The 19,302-nt window shown below is 38.8% G+C and overlaps 2 protein-coding genes across 3 annotated transcripts in view; one reads left to right on the top strand and one right to left on the bottom strand.

The window, feature by feature from the left end:
• LOC143029928 (uncharacterized) overlaps positions 1 to 840 on the top strand; it is a 66,701-nt gene extending 65,861 nt beyond the window's left edge. Inside the window, exon 6 of the mRNA XM_076193139.1 lies at positions 84 to 840. Within this exon, the coding sequence (XP_076049254.1) occupies positions 84 to 214 (131 nt within the window). The 3' untranslated portion in view covers positions 215 to 840. The remainder of the gene's footprint in view (positions 1 to 83) is intronic.
• The window catches only part of Ndc1 (Nuclear division cycle 1), a 43,003-nt gene that overhangs the window by 2,147 nt on the left and 21,554 nt on the right, over positions 1 to 19,302 (bottom strand). The window contains exons 10-11 of one of the 2 annotated variants that reach the window (XM_076192244.1): positions 18,057 to 18,196; positions 17,669 to 17,778 (exon numbers count right to left, since the gene is read on the bottom strand). In XM_076192244.1, coding sequence (XP_076048359.1) covers positions 17,712 to 17,778; positions 18,057 to 18,196 — 207 coding nt within the window. In that variant the 3' untranslated portion in view covers positions 17,669 to 17,711. Of the gene's footprint in view, positions 1 to 9,611; positions 17,779 to 18,056; positions 18,197 to 19,302 lie in introns of those variants that run through there. The other variant, XM_076192243.1, reaches the window with a different exon arrangement.

Below are 19,302 nucleotides of genomic sequence, written 5' to 3'. Positions count from 1 at the left end.
TGGTACTTCTGCATGCAACATTTTTAGTAGTCTTAAGTAATTTTCTTTGAATTCCAATTCAGAAGTTAATTTCGTGGTTTCAGGTCGTCTTTCTGGTGTGGCAGGAAGTGTGGGAGTTGTCAAGTCAGACATTGTGGCCACCAATGGTGTCATTCACATCATTGATACTGTACTTCAACCAAATGAATCTGAACTACTCTGTGGGCTCTTGTAATAAACAAGTAAAATTGTTGAGTTATCCTTCATGTTCAACAAATTTGTACAAGCAGGCAAGAAAAGCTGACAACACTTGGAAGACAGAAATATTCTGAGGAATGAAGCCTATATCAAGAGTTGACAATTATTGCTCAGAAGAAACTGTATAGTATAATTTGACTTGATATAGCTCATTCAGAGCAAAATAGTGACAACTTTTCATAGACTCCATTCCTCATATAGTGCTTTTGTCTTCAAGATGTTGATAAGGACTTTCCAGATGAAAGAGATTTTGGGAAATTGCTATGGCATCTATGATGTCAATGTAGACTGAAATAAGGTAGTAAGGACATAAATACTAATATGCATGTAACTTCTGCTAGTCTACTTTTGTAATTCTAAGTGTGGACATGAAAAAGTTTGGTTAGACATGGCTGCTAAATTCATATAACTAGTATTCAAACTGGGGTGTTATTTCTTTCAATAGATGCACATTATATGTCTAGTTCTGATGATGATTCATTCAATGTATCATAAAAATTCCTGTGGTGATGGAATAAGAATACCACCACTGTATTCTCATGTGTGTTGTAAAAGGCATCCAAATGGAGTGAAGTCAAGGCAAGCTTTGATTTGACCACTCTCCCTCACAATAGAGGAAATGCCATTGGTGTATATATGCATATATATATATATATATATATATATATATACTATATATATATATATATATATATATATATATATATATATATATATATATATATAAAATGAAGGAAAGAATTAATGAAGAAAGATTAGTAAAATGTGGAAGGCAGAGGTGGATGGAGTGAACATGAGGGGGTGACCAAGGATCAGATGGATGGATGGGGTAAAAGTGTCATTGGGAAAGAGGGGGATGTCTGTTGAGGAAGGAAGGGAGAAGGCAGAGGATAGGGGTGGGTGGAGAATGGTTGTGATGCATGGAAGAAAGTGGGTGGGGGATGGGGGGGGGGTTAGGGAATATGTGTGAATGATAGTTTGATGCAGCCCAAAGGGATTTCTCCCTGTCTTCTCTTTTTCTGTATAAGGGGGACAGAGAGGTGGGTCGCTGATTAAATGCAGCGGCCTTGCTGTGGATGTGCTGTCTTGCTGCATTGCTTCTGACCCAGGGAAATGGGCCAGAAGCAGGGATGGCCCATCATCTTGGAGAAGCCAAGAAAAAAGGGAAGGAGGGGTGGTGAATGGGAGTGGAGTATATGAAGATGAAATTGGTGGGAGTGAATTAATGCTTTTTGACTTTGACTACCCACTTGTAAGGGGAAAAAAGCCTTTCAAATATGTATGTATGTATATATATATATTATATATGATATATATATATATATATATATATATAAGGAAACAGTGAGTGCAAAAACTATACAAGAATTTAAGAACAAACTTGATGCTGAAAGAAGATGCAAAGAGGGTCACTATGAGCATAGCTCTCTTCCTGTAAAATACAACTAGGTAAATACATACATAGACACAAGTGATCCCCCCCATATCTGAACTAAGATGGTCATAGGGTATCCAGATTTGGGGAGTATTTGGATATGCAAGGTAAAATTATCCCCCCCTTCCCCCAGTCTCTGCTCTGCCTATCCAGGGCTCAATTTTTAATTCTGAAGGGATAAAAGTGGTGTACAGTATGCGTAAATTACTTGCAATCATATTGGCACCACAAAAAAGGTTACCAAAGGTTTATAAATTATTTTCATTATACACTAATATTCACTGGTTGGAGAGCAACAGAGAAGTGGCTGAACCCAGGCAGTTTCAGTGACAGGCAGGAAGCACCATGGACACTACCAAATACGTGAACCAGCCATAGTGCATGGATGGTTCAAACTACTTGGGGGGCCTCTTCAGATGATGGCAAGGCTTGGGTAAAGTGGTGATTCTAGGACTATGAAAGTGGGAGGGCCAGTTCAGGGCCAATATAGATGTGAGGGGGCATAGGATGTTAGTTGCAAGCAAAATGAACCTTCACGGGTGGGTGATATGCAAAAAAAACTAGGGGGGCCAACCTGGGGGCCAGCTGAAAAACTGGAGGGGGCCATGGCCCTCCCAGGCCCCCCCCCCCCCCACCTATAATTGCCACTGCTTGGGTAATGGTGGTTTGGATATGGGAATCAATCAGTATATACACATATACATACATACACACATAAATCCCAAATGATGCTGGAATTCCATAAGGATGTTTAAGAACTTTTGCTGTCCCACATACTTATGTCATCATTTGAGAGATGTGTATGTTTCATTGACAAATATACTGTGGTCCTCATATATGAATAAATCAATCAATTCAATCTCTTTTGCATGAGGCCCACAACTCTCAGATAACCAACAGCAGTCATTGAATGTGCCCTTATGGTGCTTAAAGAAGAAATGTTGTGTTATCTGGGTATGGTTAGGGTGGGGGCAGTGCAGGATGAGGTGCAAAAGATATTTTGAGCCACAGATTTATTGATAATTCAAATCAAACTTCACCTGTACATGTGATTGTTAATTTAGAATGGGTTTATGTTTGGTATAACATTAAGGGGGCTTTGGGGAAGAGGGGAATGTCTGTTGAGGAAGAACGGGAGAGGACAGAAGATAGGGGTGAATGGAGAATGGTCGTATATGGATGATGTTGTGATGCATGAGGTGGAATGGGTGGGGGGATGGGAGGGTGAGGTAGTATGTGTGAGCAAAATTTGATGCAGCCCGAAGGGATTTCTCTCCATCTTCTCCTTTTATGCATAGGGGGACGGAGAGGGGGGTCGCCGATTTAATGAAGCGGCCTTGCTGTGGATGTGCTGTGTCTTGCGACACTGCTTCTAACCCAGGGCAGTGGACAAGGTGCAGGGATGACCCGTCATCCAGGAGGTGCTAAGATAAGAGGGAGGGTGGAGGGGTGTGGAGTGTATTCAGGGATGGAATGGGTGGGAATGATTTTATGCCTTTTCCATTTTAGCTACCTCCCTTGTAAGGGGGAAAAGCCTTGGTATATGTATGTATAACATTAATGTTTAACCTCTTTAGCATGATAATGTCATTGAGATTTTATTTTGGCTAACACTGGGCAGTTTCATTCTGATGAAACAAAATGAAGTCAGGATAGATAAAGGCCCCATTTTATTCTGTATTCCTTCAACTGAATAGTTATCTGGAATTAGTCAGAATAAAACTTGTTCAGCACATTATTGTGCCAAAGAGGGGAAGTAAATGTGCCCTCTTAGTAGCACTTGATCTTAGAAGTTTACAAATAAGTACAAAGGATTAGTTCTTAGTTCTGGAGTTAAGAAAAGTGTTGAACACCTAATGATGTCATGTTCCAGCAGCCATGCAAGTGGTGTACAATTACTCAGAGTGTGTGCCTATGTTTCCTACAGGATGCTCTGCTAGTGTGCTGTATTGAAGAATTTTTTTTATTATAAGTAAAGTTTGGTTAAGGGCTTCAAGCAGGTGCACCATGGTATGGCATGTATAACTGTCACAAACAATTTTTGAACAATAGAAATTATGGGTATCATATATCTGAAGTACAATTTAGATGATTGCAAGCCTTAATCCCTTCAACACTGACATACTCTATTAATTTTGTTCTCACTAAGGACAGGCAGTTCTATTGAGCCAAGGGGCATACTCTGGCTTCAAGCCAGTCTGTCATTTCTTGCTTTTTTGTTATCTCCCTTGGGTCGATTATTTTTTCTCTTCCTCCATTTTTCCCAAGCCACATCATGCTTTTCTCTTGAACCAGTCTTCTATCCATTTTTTTTCTCCCACTAACTGTTGGCATATATTCTTTCACACTCAAGTTGTAGAGATTTAGAAAATTCACATTTTGTTTCTTTTGTATTCACAGACCTCTTCTGATCAGCTTCAAACATATGATTTGTTTCTTGGCTCTACACCTTCACCTGTCAAATGAAATTCAATCACTACATAATCACTTTTTTTTCTATGGAGTATTCATACTTTAAGGAATAGCAGTAAGTCTTATCTCACAGATGTGTCTTCTACATTTAATCTTGTCATCTCTTTGATGCATTACATAGGCCATCAAAACATTTAAGGTAGTATTACCCAGAGGCTCTTCTATTCCACTTGCTTCCTACTCTTCCTAATTCATCTCTTTACAATAAGTCTCTCACCAGGATTATATTATCACTTTTGTTCAAGTAAGTTCCATATGGGAAAAGATTATATTTGATATTTCTTGATAGCTTTGTTCCAAACTTTTATCTTGCATGGACATGATGCCATGAAGTCTTCTATATGTTACCCTTGTTCTAATCCTCAGATAAATTATTTCAGCCTTACCTTTACCCAGTATCACATTATCCAGTTATGAGGTTTTCCCTACTATTATCACTCCACCTCTTATTTTGTCTTTTCTGTCACATCTTCAGACTTTATATCCACTATCAGAGTTTAAAATCAAGATTGATAGGTAAATTTGTCTCTACTAAGCAAAAAATATTCGTCTGATTTGCCCCCAAGCAACTGATTTCTGACCTGGTCCATAATAATTCATCTATACCTCTACATTATTTACTGTACTGAACTGACTTGCATTATCTTTTTCAGTACCGTTTCCTCCGTTTTTAATCTAAAACTCGTTAGAAAATTTCTTACTTCTTTTGCTCAGGCTATTTGTCCTTCCATTCCTGGCCTCATTGACAAGCTCCCTTATTTTTGCTTGTTCTTCAATTGCATTTCCTGTTATTCAAGTATTTTGTATGCCCTACAGATCACCTCATTTCCATGGTTTGTGATTTGAACTTGATTTTTAATGGACATACATCTCTCTCTTTGTGTCTGACCTTGTGTATTATTCACTATCTATGATTGTCAATATCATTTCTTGGCATTACACAATTTGAGCTTCCATCTTACCATCCAGTAGGTAATGTGTTCCTCTCTCCATCTTGGGACTATGTGTTTATTTTTTGTACTTCATTCCTGACAAACATTTCCCCATTTATTTTAGTACTTTTACCACTCCTTCCTCTACTTTATCCTGTTCTTCCATTTTGTACCAAGTCTACCCGTTGGTTCAAGAAAATTGTCTGGCATTAGGTAGACCAAAATCTGTGGAGTATATCACTGAACTACAAGGTGCAAAATTGAATTGAGATAGGTCAAGATCTTAACTGGCAATATGACATCCTAGGGGTGGAAAAAGAGCTGATAAAATCAGTGTGGTTAACTCTTAGTAACTCAGAATATGTATTTGTATGATGATATTCTGTATACCATACCAAATATTTAGTGAATATGTCTACATTATTTGTATTTGCTAGAAAGGATGTATTGACCTTTCTAGTCTTTTTCTATAAGGTATTTATAGGCACGGTAGCTCATAAGAGTGTGTGTGTAGGGTGAATTTGTTGGCTAAAAGCACAGCTTGTGTTGTCTCTGCACTGGTCATCTGTTATTTCAAATTGTTTCACAGGACAAGAATGGTTTTGTTTTGTTTCAAATGAGTGGCTTGATATTGTTCCATTAAATCTATGTACGTATTGAGCTACTGAACATTATTAGCACTGCAGATTTAATTTCTGTTCATACCCTGTCACTATAGAGGTGTTTCCCTCAGATGAATAAAATAATTTGGGAGCAACTAGAATAAACAATAGTTAAAAGTACAGTAAAGCAGTTAATTGAGATAGGTTGGAGATTGTTTTTGACCCTTTCATTGTGGAGGTTTCCCACAGCTGAGTAAATTGCCCGGCAACAACTAGAATAAATGACATATCATAAGTTGTAGAAAAAGGTTTAAGATTCTGAGAACAGATACCCATTAGTGTTCATTCATATAATTTTGTATCTAACCCCATCAACATGCAAGTTTATTAGATTTTACTACTACAGTGAGACCTCTCATCAACGGACGTTAATTAGCTGCGTTTGCGGTGTTTTGGAGTGGTTTTAGGTTGGCATAGTGATTGCATGCACTAAACAACAGCACCAAAAACACTGAAAACACAGCAAAAACACCAGAAACGCAGCTAATTAACGTCCGTTAATGAGAGATTTCATTGTACTGAGGATGAACAGCTTTCTTTGGCTGAGGTTGTAGATCAGTTTGAAGGAGGTTTAAGTCATTTGAGACCCCTTTCAGACTGAAGTCTAACCACTCAGAATAAAGTTGCCTGTCCTTAGCCTGAATAAAATCTAGAGTATATTACTGTGTTGAAGGGGTAATGAGCACAAGGTGTTTTATACATGTGTTCAATTATCTGTATACTGTGCACATGAAATGGTTTACCTCCCCTACCTCTTATTTAATAAAGTGTTGTTACTTGTATTCTGGTTTCAATATCCAAAGGTTGATGTGAGGTAGAGTGAAGTGTAGGCAGTGTACAACATGAGATGAATTTATCATGACAATGTGTACAGAAGTCCTAGATGCCCTGAGTGTGTGAATTGCACATTTTTTCTGTCTAATGACGATGATAATCAAGTATTAAAAGGGGCCTTGAGCAAGAGGGAAATATCTGTCGAGCAGGAAAGGGAGAAGGTAGGAGACAGGAGTGTGTGGAGAATGGTTGTGTATAGATGATATTGTGAAGACAGGATGGGGGGAGGATAGGGAGTGGTTATGTATATTTTGACAGACCAAAGAGATTTCTGTTTTTTTTTTCTGCATGAGGGGATGGGGAGGGTGGGGGTCGTTGATTAAGTGAGATGGCCTTGCTGTGCTGCTGGCTGTGTCTTGCTGCACTGCTTCTGACCTAGAGCAGTGGGCAGGATACAGGGATGACCCACCATCCATGAGAAGATAAGGAAAGGGTGGTGGATGGGAGTGGCTGCCTTCCTTATAAGGGGAAAAAGACCTTGTTATAAAGATAGAATAATGGTTTCGCAGACTGGAAACCTGCAGCTCCACAGGGGATGGCACTTTACTTCAGGCATATATACTGTCTAGAACTTTCTGTAAATAGTCATCTTCATTTTTTATTCTTCTCAAACTTTGAATCATGTACATGTTGGTGTAGCTTGTCATACATTGTACCAATTACGAGATCAAAAAGATTACAATTGCTAGTAGTGACCTTGTGAGATTTTGGTAGTCACAATCTTGATATCCATTCTTTTCTGACTATTATGTAAGTCTTTCAGGAAATCCCTCATCCAATCCAATAGCTTCCCTCTAAGTCTACCAAGATGCTTCAGTTTCCATACTAGTTGATTATGAGGTACTTTGTTGCCTTCTCTAGATCTACACAATCCAAACAACCCTCCCTTTGTTGCACTAGGTGAATCACTCAAATCAAATTTTCAATAGTTACAATATGCAAGTTCTGAAACAACCGATTGTCTAACAAAATTTTCCTTTCTTCAAGATATCGAAACCACTTATTTTTCAAAGTTCTCTCATGGAGTTTCACTATTATATTCAACTAGTACACATCCCTTAATTCTCCTCAGATATCAAGGAAGGGGGAGGTCAGTCACTTCCGCACAACCCACACCCCTCTACTTCTAGTGGTGCAAGATAATTTACACAGGAACCATTCCTAAGAAAAGGAAAGAAAAAGTGGTCAATTGAAAGACCAGCGGTGAGGAACAAATTATGAAAAAGTATAAATAAGAACATAGTATAAAAGTTCTCTGCAGCTCGCTCATGCATGACCACTGCCTACAACCTTCAAGTGACAAAATTTGCAACTTTGCTACAATAACTAATATTTGGTTTTCCTATTCTATAACAGTAAAATGTTTCGAAATTTTTTCTTTTTCTTTTATTCTGAGAAATTACACACCACATGTATAACTGACAAAACCCTATTATGCAGTTATCAAGCTAAATCTTCCTTTATGAATTAATACCACATTGGCCTTTTTCCAGTCTTGTGGCACTATACCTTCTTTCAATGAACATACTAGGTTATGAATCTTGCCTATCCCTTGTTCCCTGTATTCCTTAAACACCCAACTTGAGATCCCATGAAGCCCTGGATATTTTTGTCCAATGACCAATAGTTTGTGTATTTCCTTCACTCATACATATACACCCTTGATAATGCCATAACCCCATTTACCGGACATGAATGAACCTGTCCCAAGGCAGACATGAAAAGTCTGGCACTCTAATTTCCCACCTGAAGAGTCCTATGATGATTAAGGTCCATTGGAGTCCTTTGTTGATCGAGGTGTTTTGCAGTCCTTTGATGATCAAGGTTTTTTGGGGCCCTTTAAAACACTGTACAGAAAATGAAAACAAAAACAAAATGCCATAAAGTTTTCAAAGACATTCTTAAAGTGATCTACATCTTCAATTGGGGTGTGTGTGTGCAAACAGGTTAGTCTGTTTATACATTTGAAGAGATACTGTACTATAAGTCATGCTTGGGTTTTCCCATCCTAACTGGCACCAATTGTTCATTCCTCAACCTAATGGATCATCTAAGGCATGAGCTCTGTGCCTGCATGTGTTCAGAGCCTCCGTGGGGTGCCTATGGATGGATGGTCTCTATACTTGAGGCTTTCTTCTTGTAGGCAATTCAGTTTATCTTCTACAAACAGGTCTCATACTCAGGAGGGCAAAATCTTAAACCTAGACACTAATTGGGGTTCCATCTCCTCTGCAACAATTTCTGTATTGTTTAAGAATTTCCATATCAAGATGACATCTATGGTGGGTCAAGGTGGTGCTACATTTAATGGTATAAAATTCCATTCGCTAATTTTGGCTCCAGCAATATATTTTGTTTGGATCTATCAATCACTCAACCAATCAATCCATTGTCTCTACTCTCTTGCAGCAGATCTGCAGCCCATTGGATTCTGGCCATGATCACAGGTTTAGCTTATTAATCACCTAGTAAGGAGATGGGGTTTCTATCTGGAAACACTGAGTGTAGAACAGTAATATTAAGTGCTCTGTGTCTCCTGTACAGTGATTGCATCTTGTGTAATTAGTCTGTTGCCAGGTCCATTCTGTGTTGACTGTTTTATTGCAGTGATGACCTGAATGTAGACAAGTTGGTGCAATTCTCACTGGTCTTGGGACTTGTTAGATTAAGGTCTAAGGACCAGGCAGGTGAACTGAAAGCTTACTTAGGGAACAAGGGATATTGGCTTCTCACTACCATCTGTAAACATGTTAGGTCTGATGCATATGGATTTCTACTGGTCACTTCTTTCTATTTGGGCTGCTCTCTCTTGATTACGGTTTTCATTTTCCTCCCCTCTAAGAAACTTCCCATCCATTCCAGTGGTGTACATCCAACTCCTTGGAGGACACAGTGTAGTAAGATGGGGGAATGAGGGTAAAATATACATAAAGGAAGGGAGGAGAAGAGATGATAAAAATATAAAATAAACAAAACAAGAACATGAATCCTTGAGATCAAGTGTGTAAATAAAGACAGGCCATAAGGATAATGAAACTTTCTAATGTTTATTTTCTTATTATGAGAGGCTTCTATATAAAAAAAAAAAGAATACAGTATGTTGGCACACATGCTGTAATACAATACATTTGTGCTTGAAGACCAATATAAAATTTTCACACGTGTTACACACACACACATACATTCTTTATTACACAATGCTTTTCTTATTTTCAGTTACAATGTTACTGTGACAATCATAGAAAATAAAGCTGTTCCTTATATCAACTAAATATAATTACACTTTTCAACCTAATGTTACTGAACCTTCCTTGCACATCCATCTTTTACATATTATTGCCTGGGCCAGCCATTCACCTCTGCCTTGAATAATATTGTTTTTACAAACTTTAGGAACTCAAGAACTTGTTCACATGTTGAAAAATCCAGTACTGCATCTTTCTCCACCATACTCCTTATGGATGTTCATACACATGAATTTAACTTCCAGTTATTACAGACATACATATACCAATGGCTTTTTCCCCCTTCACAAGGGAGGTAGCTAAAGTCAAAAGGCATAAATCCACTCCCACCCATTTCATAACATACTCCACTTCCATTCACTACCCCTCCTTCCCCCTTTTCTTGGCTCCTCCAGGATGATGCGTCATCCTTCTTTCTTGCCCATGGCCCCGGGTCAGAAGCAACTCAGCAAAACTGCACATCCACAGTAAGGCTGGTTCATTTAATCAGCAAACCCCCTCTCCATCCCCTCATGCAGAAAAAGAGAAGACAGTGAGAAATCCCCTTGGGCTGCATCAAAATTTCATTCACCCATACATTTCCAGTTATTGAATCCAACAAACCTATATATTTACTCAATTGCTTCCAATGTAAAGAAATCCTGACTCCATTTACATACATTTTGCCAACGACTCCATCTAAAAAATTACCACTAAATACTCAGCTAATGATCACTGGTCTGATATATTTATTTGACTTTATTATTTATTTCCATTTTAACCCATAGTAGGATACCAACTGCAAACTGACATGCAGCTGTCATGAGACTGTTTAGGGGGCACCCCTATGGACCAGAGTCACACATTATTCATTTAAATTGAGTAACTTCTTTACTAATACAGGAATGATGAGACTCTACTGTAGCTCCCTTCTGTTGCCCCTTGAAGCTATTCTTTACCATTTCTAATTCTCCACCTTTTCTTTTTCTCAATCAATCAAATCAGCCATCCCGAGTCCACTGCTGAACAAAGGCCTCCTTCATAGCATTCCATGATTCACACGACCGTGCCATCCTCTGCCACGTCACTTTTCTGATCCCTCTGATATAGGGGAGAAGAATGTCAACACAATATTCCCATACATCATAGAATGTGACTACAGTAAGTCCTCGTTTTACGGTACATACGCGTTCCTGAAAACCTTACCGCAAATTGAAATTACCGTATACCGATCCCATTACAACATGTAATAATAGGATATGGCTGATGTACCTTCCCCCTGCTCTTTCCTCTTCACAATATCTAGCGGATACCGTATCTGTGAATTTTTCTTACCGTAAATTGAATCGAGGGTAGTAATTACCAAATACCGTAACTGAATTTACCAGATAAAGAATTACTGTATAAGGAGGACTCACTGTATATGGAATGGAGTGAAGGGATTAAGGGTTTCCCAAGTACTTTTCTTTTGGATAAAAGGGTCTCGGTGGAGGACTCCAACCAAAATCCTAGTAAATGGGTCACTGAATGTTCAAGGATATGGCGCAGAGGAAAGCAAAAAGGAAAAGATTGGTAGTACATTTGTGAGAAGATGTGTGAATGTATTAGCAATGACTGAAATGAAACTGAGAAGGAAGAGAGTTGGAGTCTGGGAGTCAAGTAGGTGGGATGTTAGGAGTCTGTTGGTAAATGACAAGATGGGTAAGAGTGTGGTGGAATGAAGAGAAGTATCATTGTGGATGATGTGGACAAACGTGAGACAGGGATGGGAGGCGTGGTCATTTGTGAACATGTATGGTCCTGATAGTAAGAAAAGCGATGGGGCGAGTGAAGCATTTTGGAGCGATTTAAATGAATGTATGGAGTTTTGGGAGATAAGCTATAGGAGATAAGTCAGTAGATGGAGTAGTGGGGAGGTATGGCGTGGCAGATAGGAATGATAATGGAGACATGTTGGCCATATTCAAAGGAAAACAGACAGCAAACATGGTGTTTAAGAAGAGAGAAACACATGGGGCAGGGTGACTGGTGGAAGGGTATTCAAGAAGGCATTAATAGACTATATAGTGGTACCCTATAAGAGGTCTGGAAGAATTATGTACATTAACCCCTTCGATACAATGCCGCCTACGTAGGCGTCATGAGTAGCAAGTGGGTACACGAGGATGCCGATGTCGGCGTCTTGATTATATATATTGTAGTTGTGCCTGCGTGACCCCCATACTCTGTAAACTGGCTTAATCATATTTTCTATGGTTATCAAAATTCATGGGTGAAAGAGAACGAGCAACACAGCAGTAACTTTATTTCTTATAATGCGAGTATTATGATGCAACATCGCATGTCTGGCAGCTTATGCTGCCCGCGAGATTTTGGCCTGTAGTGAAGGGGTTAATACGTCTATAGAAATGTATCCTTGTATTTTGCACTTTATTCATGTCATAAAACTACTCCAATATCAAAAGAGCCTTACTGTCTTAAGTGTCACCATACCAAATATTTGTTAACCATAGGCTCATGCAATACCGAGTGTTGAGGATCAAGAGTGGGTTTTGGATGGGTGCAAGAGGATATGCCTTTTGGCATGTATGTATTTTCTATTCCATTTCTTATTTATTTCCACACAGTTTCTTCAAACATTTGATCAACTGTTTTTGTCATTTTAAGAATTCCTGAGCTTATCATGATGAATCACCATTAATTCTACTGAAATAGCCTATTAAAAAAAAAAAAAAAAAAAATTACAAGGAAAAATAAAATAAATTAATAAATAATAATACCATCATCTCTGCCTCATGACAAACTATCAACATGGATTATAATAAGACCATTCTACTAGCACACTGATCAAAAACTTTTAACAAATATCAGAGGTCTTCAACATAAGTGCCACTAGATAGGACATTACTAATAGAAAGACACAAATAAAGCTACTGACTTGGTTCTAGTAATTTCCTAAAAAAGACAATACCCACAACAAGAAATGGCTGACAAACTTCTTAACAGGTAGAAAGTGCAGAGTTATCTCTGAACAATCATCTACTGGGAACCAAAAGATTGTGTAATGGTGTCCCACTGGGAGAATGCTATCAATGCTGTTTAACCCATTTACAAATTATCTCCCCACACCAGATCCAAAGCATAACATCAAAGCTACCTATGCAGATGACCTAGCAATCACAACCCAACACAGCAACTAAATAACAGTCACCAAAAACACACAAATATATCTTGGTAATTTGGGACTATGACAGAGATAGGACTGAATGGGAGATCCCTCTAAGAAATCATCAACGACACTGCTCCCCTCAAGAAGACTATAAATCAAAGAAACACTTAACAGTCACATTAAATGGCCAAGTTCTACCACTAGAAAAAATTAAACACCTAGGCTTTTTGATATGCATATACTTCAACCCACACATCAAGGATTGGGTAATGAAAACAAACAAAAAATTAAATATACTAAGATCTGTAGCAGCCATTGGTTAAGGCTTGTGAAAAACACCAATCACAGTATAAATTACTCATAAAAAGGACACTTGACTACATCCTTACAACATGGTTCCTAACAATCGAGAAAATGAAACATCTTACAAACAATGCAAAATAAAGCTTTAAGAATAACTGGATGCACTAAAACCATACAAACAGAACATTTACAGACATCAGAATCCTCTCCACAGAACAGCACATGAAAAAGATAGGTACATAGTTCTATTCAAGAACCCTAAAACTAACCTATCCTTTCCACCACATGATATAAGCACAACCAACAGAAAGAAAAGGAGAGGAGAGAGGGAGGGAGAGAGAGAGAGAAAGGAAGAAGACAACAGTAAAAGAAAATTGTGCTATTTAAACAACTTCAACAACCTGTCACTTGTACCTTGTAACACATCCACACTCAGATCACACCACAAACATTTCTGAACCAACTCCGAAACTCCATCTGACTATAGATGTTATTCTGTCCAAGTAATCCCAAGAAAAACAAGAACTTCACTGGTATGACTGCATTCAGGCCATCACCCAACTATGAAATAATACCAACACAGAATAGGCCTTGCTAAAGATTTATATTTCAATAACCACACAGAGGACACAACATCTCACCCCATTCTCGCCTACCCAGAAAACAATACAATATTTCTTTCTTGCTTGATTTCTAGGCCAACCTGGTGGCTGTTGCAGATTACCTGGGAGCTATGGGTCTTCAGCAAGTAATGAAGTGATTTAATGATTACTTTAAACTAGTCAAATCTAACATACAAACAATAAAATAACCAAGCGCTGGGCACAATACCATCAGACAGGTAGTGCGTTACTGAAAAATCTGGGATGCATTTCTGTCAATGAGTTACCATTTTTGAATTTCCTTAGAGCAGTCTGTGTTACTGCGTATGTATTTACATAGTTGTATTTTACGGGAAGGGGAACTATGCTCATTGTGACCTGTTTCTGTATCTCACAAGATCAAGTCTGTGTGGGAAGCTGTTCATTTTCAGGTCTCTTCTGTAGCTGTACATGCATATTATGTGTGTGTGTGTGTGTGTGTATATATATATATACACACACACATGAAAATAAAATAAAAAAACATAGCTACAGAAGAGAACTGAAGAAAAACAGTTTTCCACAGAGTAGTGGACACTTGGAACAAACTGGATAATGAAATAGTATGCGCAAAAACCATTCATGAGTTTAAAAGTAAACTAGACACTGAGATACAAAGGGGGGACACCACGAGCATAGCTCCCCTTCCCACAAAATACAACTAGGTACACCTAGGTAAATACATACAGAGTAACATTGAACACTCTCAGGATAATAAAATCGGTAACACATGGACGGAAATGCACCCATGATTTTTTGGTAACATTTGTCCAGCAATAACACACCCAGCTCTGAAAATAAGATCAATGCTGAAATATGTCAGTCCAACATAAGTAGCACCTATCTCAGACACACAATATCAAGCTACCAGTTATGCAAAAAAAAGATTCCGAGAACAATAACCAGCTAAACACAATAATCCATTGATAACCTACATACAGACAATAGTTTAAACTAACAAACCTCTCAACATGTGCGATATACAAAACACAGGATCCACAAAACAAATCCATGGACCTCATAAGAATCCACGAGAGATTATCCATCAACACACAAATGCATTGAACATAACCCGGAACACTACTACAACACAACACACTACACAATCCCACCATACCTACCCTACCACAATGGCAAAAATATAAACACATAGTTCTTACAGACAAAGCTCTGGCTAGTCTGGAACCTAATTGGAACAGAAATCATCTAAGGAGATTCTGCTGCAGCCACCAAGCAATATTAGAAGACCATCACAGGCTATGTAACACAACAGATGACACACACACACACAAGCTCTGCTAAGCTATCGCACACCTGATCATACACACGTTTATACTGTTCAGCACTGACAGCAAACCACATGACCACAACACATAAAGGACCTCTGTTAGAGGCCTGAGTGGGTGACTGATTTCCCTCCACAAATCTAATGTTAAATCATAAGGACATCATGGGCTAACAACAACTATTGTGTTCAAATCATACCCCATAACTTTAATTTCTCTCCATCTCACTATTCATATTTCCTCTTAACCTCAAAGCTACTTCAATAAATTATTTCTCTCTTCAACAACTATGAACAAACAAATATTTTTGAACACAAAACTACTGGGAACTTTATTTGTTTGCATGTATCAAACTTTTTATTCACATAAATGGATATACTGTATACATATCAACTTACTCTTTTCAAACTATCTCTGCCTTTCATTTACTACTTCATGAGTTTGGTTTTCTTTTTCTTTTGCCTTATAACTGTCTTCATATACAGATACAAACCACTCCACGGATATGAATTCATTCAGCTGACAGTTTGCCAATCCTTGGTAACTGTTTCTACGTTTTTATATTGCACATTCTTTCTGCTTTCTCTTTTGCATTGTCTTTCACTTTGACATTTTTTCCATTACTTATGTAAAAAGGCAATAATAGGCAGACATATGTACTGTTTGCTATTTGCTAGACTTGCTTCATATTGAAGTGTCACTTTTCATTTTCATACATTTCTTGTCTTCACTCGTTTTCTTTTCACGTTCTTTGTATCTTACTGCACCAACCCACTTTGTTATGATATATCTACTGCATGAGACAGAGAGAGATGTAAAGCTAAAATATGGTAATTGGTGAAAAATATTAGATACAGGAGGAAGAAAGGAAAGAGGGAGAGTAAGTTTTACAGTACCTAGAATTTTTTTTATCTTTTATCCATGCAAGTCCAATGTGAAAATGATATTGGTGCAGTTCGACATCTTAAGAAGTGAAGTAACTGGCCCCATTCTCTTGTTTTCCTATACAACTGATGAGCAGACATATCCTTGGAGAAAACACGCTAATGACATCTGTCTAGACAATTAGTGCCAAAGTCTGATACATTATATCTCTCTATATACTAAAGGCTGCTTCCCCCTTATAAGGAAGAAAGCCAAGTCGAAGGCACACACCCATTCCACTCCCATCCACAACCCTTGCTTCCCTCTTATCTTAGCTTCTCTTGGATGAAGGGATGACTTATCCCCGTTTCCTCCCCACACTGAATGCTGTGTACTGGCCTTGCAGCAACTTGTAACTGTATTTTGACAAGACAAGTTCTTATTAGGGGAATCGCTTTTAAAATCTAATCCTTGTCCAACAAGTTTTATGAGGGAAGAAGGTTAAGGCAAATGTAGGTATATCCCTATGAAAATATTTTGTGCAATCTACTCCAAATATATGGATAGTTCTAGAAGTCTTCCTCTGTTATCTTAAGTAACAATAGAAATGTATCTCATACACACTTATAGAAATGTTTCTTATAAATTTTGTACACAATCAGTTTGGTTGGGATCAATGATGGGAACCTATACATTGCGATTCTCCATGATGAATGCCGGAAAATCGCCTCCCTGCCATTTTTCAAGTCACATCAGTGCCCTCACCACAATCTGGTGGTACTTGGCACTTGGTCACTGGACCACGACTTCTCTATCAACTTTGACCATCTTTCCTTCACTTTCTTTACATAAGAGCTGACAACTAGTGACTGCCACCCTCCTCCTACCAACCACTGGTACAGAAACTGATTCACACTAATACAACAAGGCAAAGGTCAATGTTTCCTCCTGGAAGGATCTACGGGAGGGATGCATGAAGACTGATGCACAGTACTGTGGAGTTGCAAGTTTTCAATCAATGAAACTCAAGGCAACAATATTACATCAGTTTGGTATATCAGATTTTCCTTAAATCAAAGGTAATAAGTACATTTCTTTTGGTGATCTATTGACAGGAATATTAGGAAATACCCATTAGATAGTATTTTGCATATCCCAGTTTATGAGCACCTGGGACCAGCGATGGATACCTGCACATTGTGGTTCTGCAAGTTGGACAGTGAAGCTGGCCATTTTCAAAACCAATCAACCCCCCTCACCTCCATTAAGAGGTACAGCCCTAAAGGGCCGACCCTAAGTCTCTGGATTAGGCCCAAGATCTCTCCCAATCAACTTCAATTGTATTTCTTGCACCTTATCACACATGGAAAGCTGACAAGTGGTGACTGCTTCCCTTCTACCAAATTCAATTGGTGACATGGAAGCAGTCTGTACCAATACAAGATAATAGCATACAATTTCTTACCAGAGAGATCTGTACAAGAGCCCAAGTACTGTTGCAAGCCAATGTGGGGCTGCAGGTTTTCCACTTAGTGAAACTCAAGGCAACAATTATTACCATGAACACCTGATATGCTGTCTTCAAAAAACAAATATATCTGATGCTCACTTGAAATGCCTCTAATTAATTTGAACATATTCAGTCCTTCCATCTAACTCTCCTTAAACTCGAGGTAACTTGAAAGTTTCTTTTGGTGGTCTGCTGACAGTGAAATATCCCTGGAAACCAAAACAAAAAATCAGGTTAATGGAGCCACGGCTACTTACATTCTACAAGGTTATACTGTTATATAATCTATAAACTAATTGTATTTAGAAATGAACACTTGTGGTAACCACAATCTCTAGTAGTGGGGAGGAGGAGAAAGAGGAGGGAGAAGAGGAGGAAGAAGAGGAAAAAGTGGTGGGAGAAGAAGAGGAGGAAGATGTGGAGGAAGTGAAAGAGGACAAGGAGGGAGGGAGGGAGGGAGGGAGAGAGAGAGAGAAAATACACTTACCTAACTGAAAGTTTGAACACATTTGTGATGGAATAGAGTGAAGACTTGATGGCAAGACGCAAAGCTCGGCGCAGCTGTACATCATGAGGCACTTGTGCCTCACTTCTCCTGATTGTTACCCTTCCAACCTTTTCCACGACCTAAACAGAACAGGTATGTAACCAGTCAGAAAAAAGGTCATAATTATCTACCCAGTATTTGAAAAATGCATTACACAAACACACAAAAACCTCTGACATACATAGACCAAAAGTTTTTTTCCCTTATTCAAAGTATATATCTATCCAAAGACCTCCTTCATCCCTCATCATCTTCGCACCTTGTGGATGAAGGGTCATCCCTGTCCGTTGCACATTGCTCTGGTCAAAGGGATACATACATATACCAAGGGCTTTTTCCCCCTTACAAGGGAGGTAGCCAAAGTCAAAAGGCATAAATCCACTCCCACCCATTTCATCCCCACATACTCCACTCCCATTCACCACTCCTCCCTCCCTCTTTTCTTGGCTCCTCCTGGATGATGGGTCATCCCTGCATCTAGCCCACTGCACTGGGTCTGAAGCAATGCAGCAAGACAGTACATCAAGCAAGGCTACTTCATTTAATTGGCAATCCTCCTCTCCATCCCCTCAAGCAGAAAAAGAGAAGATGGGGAGAAATCCCTTTGGGCTGTGTCAAAATATCATTCACACACACTCCCTAACCACCCCTGGTCAAAGGCAATTCAGCGAAATATAGTGCTTCTACAGCCAGGGCTGCCAGCTAGTTTACCCTTACTGCTTCATTTTAAGGCACATCACCCAGCCCACACTATCCACCCAAGAAAATTACGGAGTAGACACGAGGCAATCCCCTTTGGGCTGCATCATTTTGTTGCCCATTTACGAACACTCCTATTTTTTGCACTCTTGTTCACCAAACATTTCTGTTGCATCTAATACCCTTGCAGCCCATTCATCCATCTCATTCTTGGTCTTTTCTCAAATTCACTCCATCTACTTACGTTTTCCCACATTTTCTTTTTTAAGCTATTCTTGCCTCGTTCTTTCTATATGCCCAAACCATCTCACCACCTCATCCCTATTTGCCAGCTATCTTTACAGTCCCACTCTCCACTTCATCTCCATATTCTATCCATCCTCATTAAACATTCGGTCTCTTTTCAAATTCCATATCTCCACTTCATAAAGTGTCATGGACAAAATCACTACCTCGTACAATCTCCTCTTTATATTCATCCCCAGAA

Source organism: Oratosquilla oratoria, chromosome 11 (assembly GCF_046742065.1).
Source record: "Oratosquilla oratoria isolate Oo_2021 chromosome 11, ASM4674206v1, whole genome shotgun sequence".
NCBI classification, from domain to species: Eukaryota; Metazoa; Arthropoda; class Malacostraca; order Stomatopoda; family Squillidae; genus Oratosquilla; species Oratosquilla oratoria.
The sequence above is the reverse complement of the archived record's forward strand: the minus strand, read 5'-3'. Positions and strand labels throughout refer to the sequence as shown.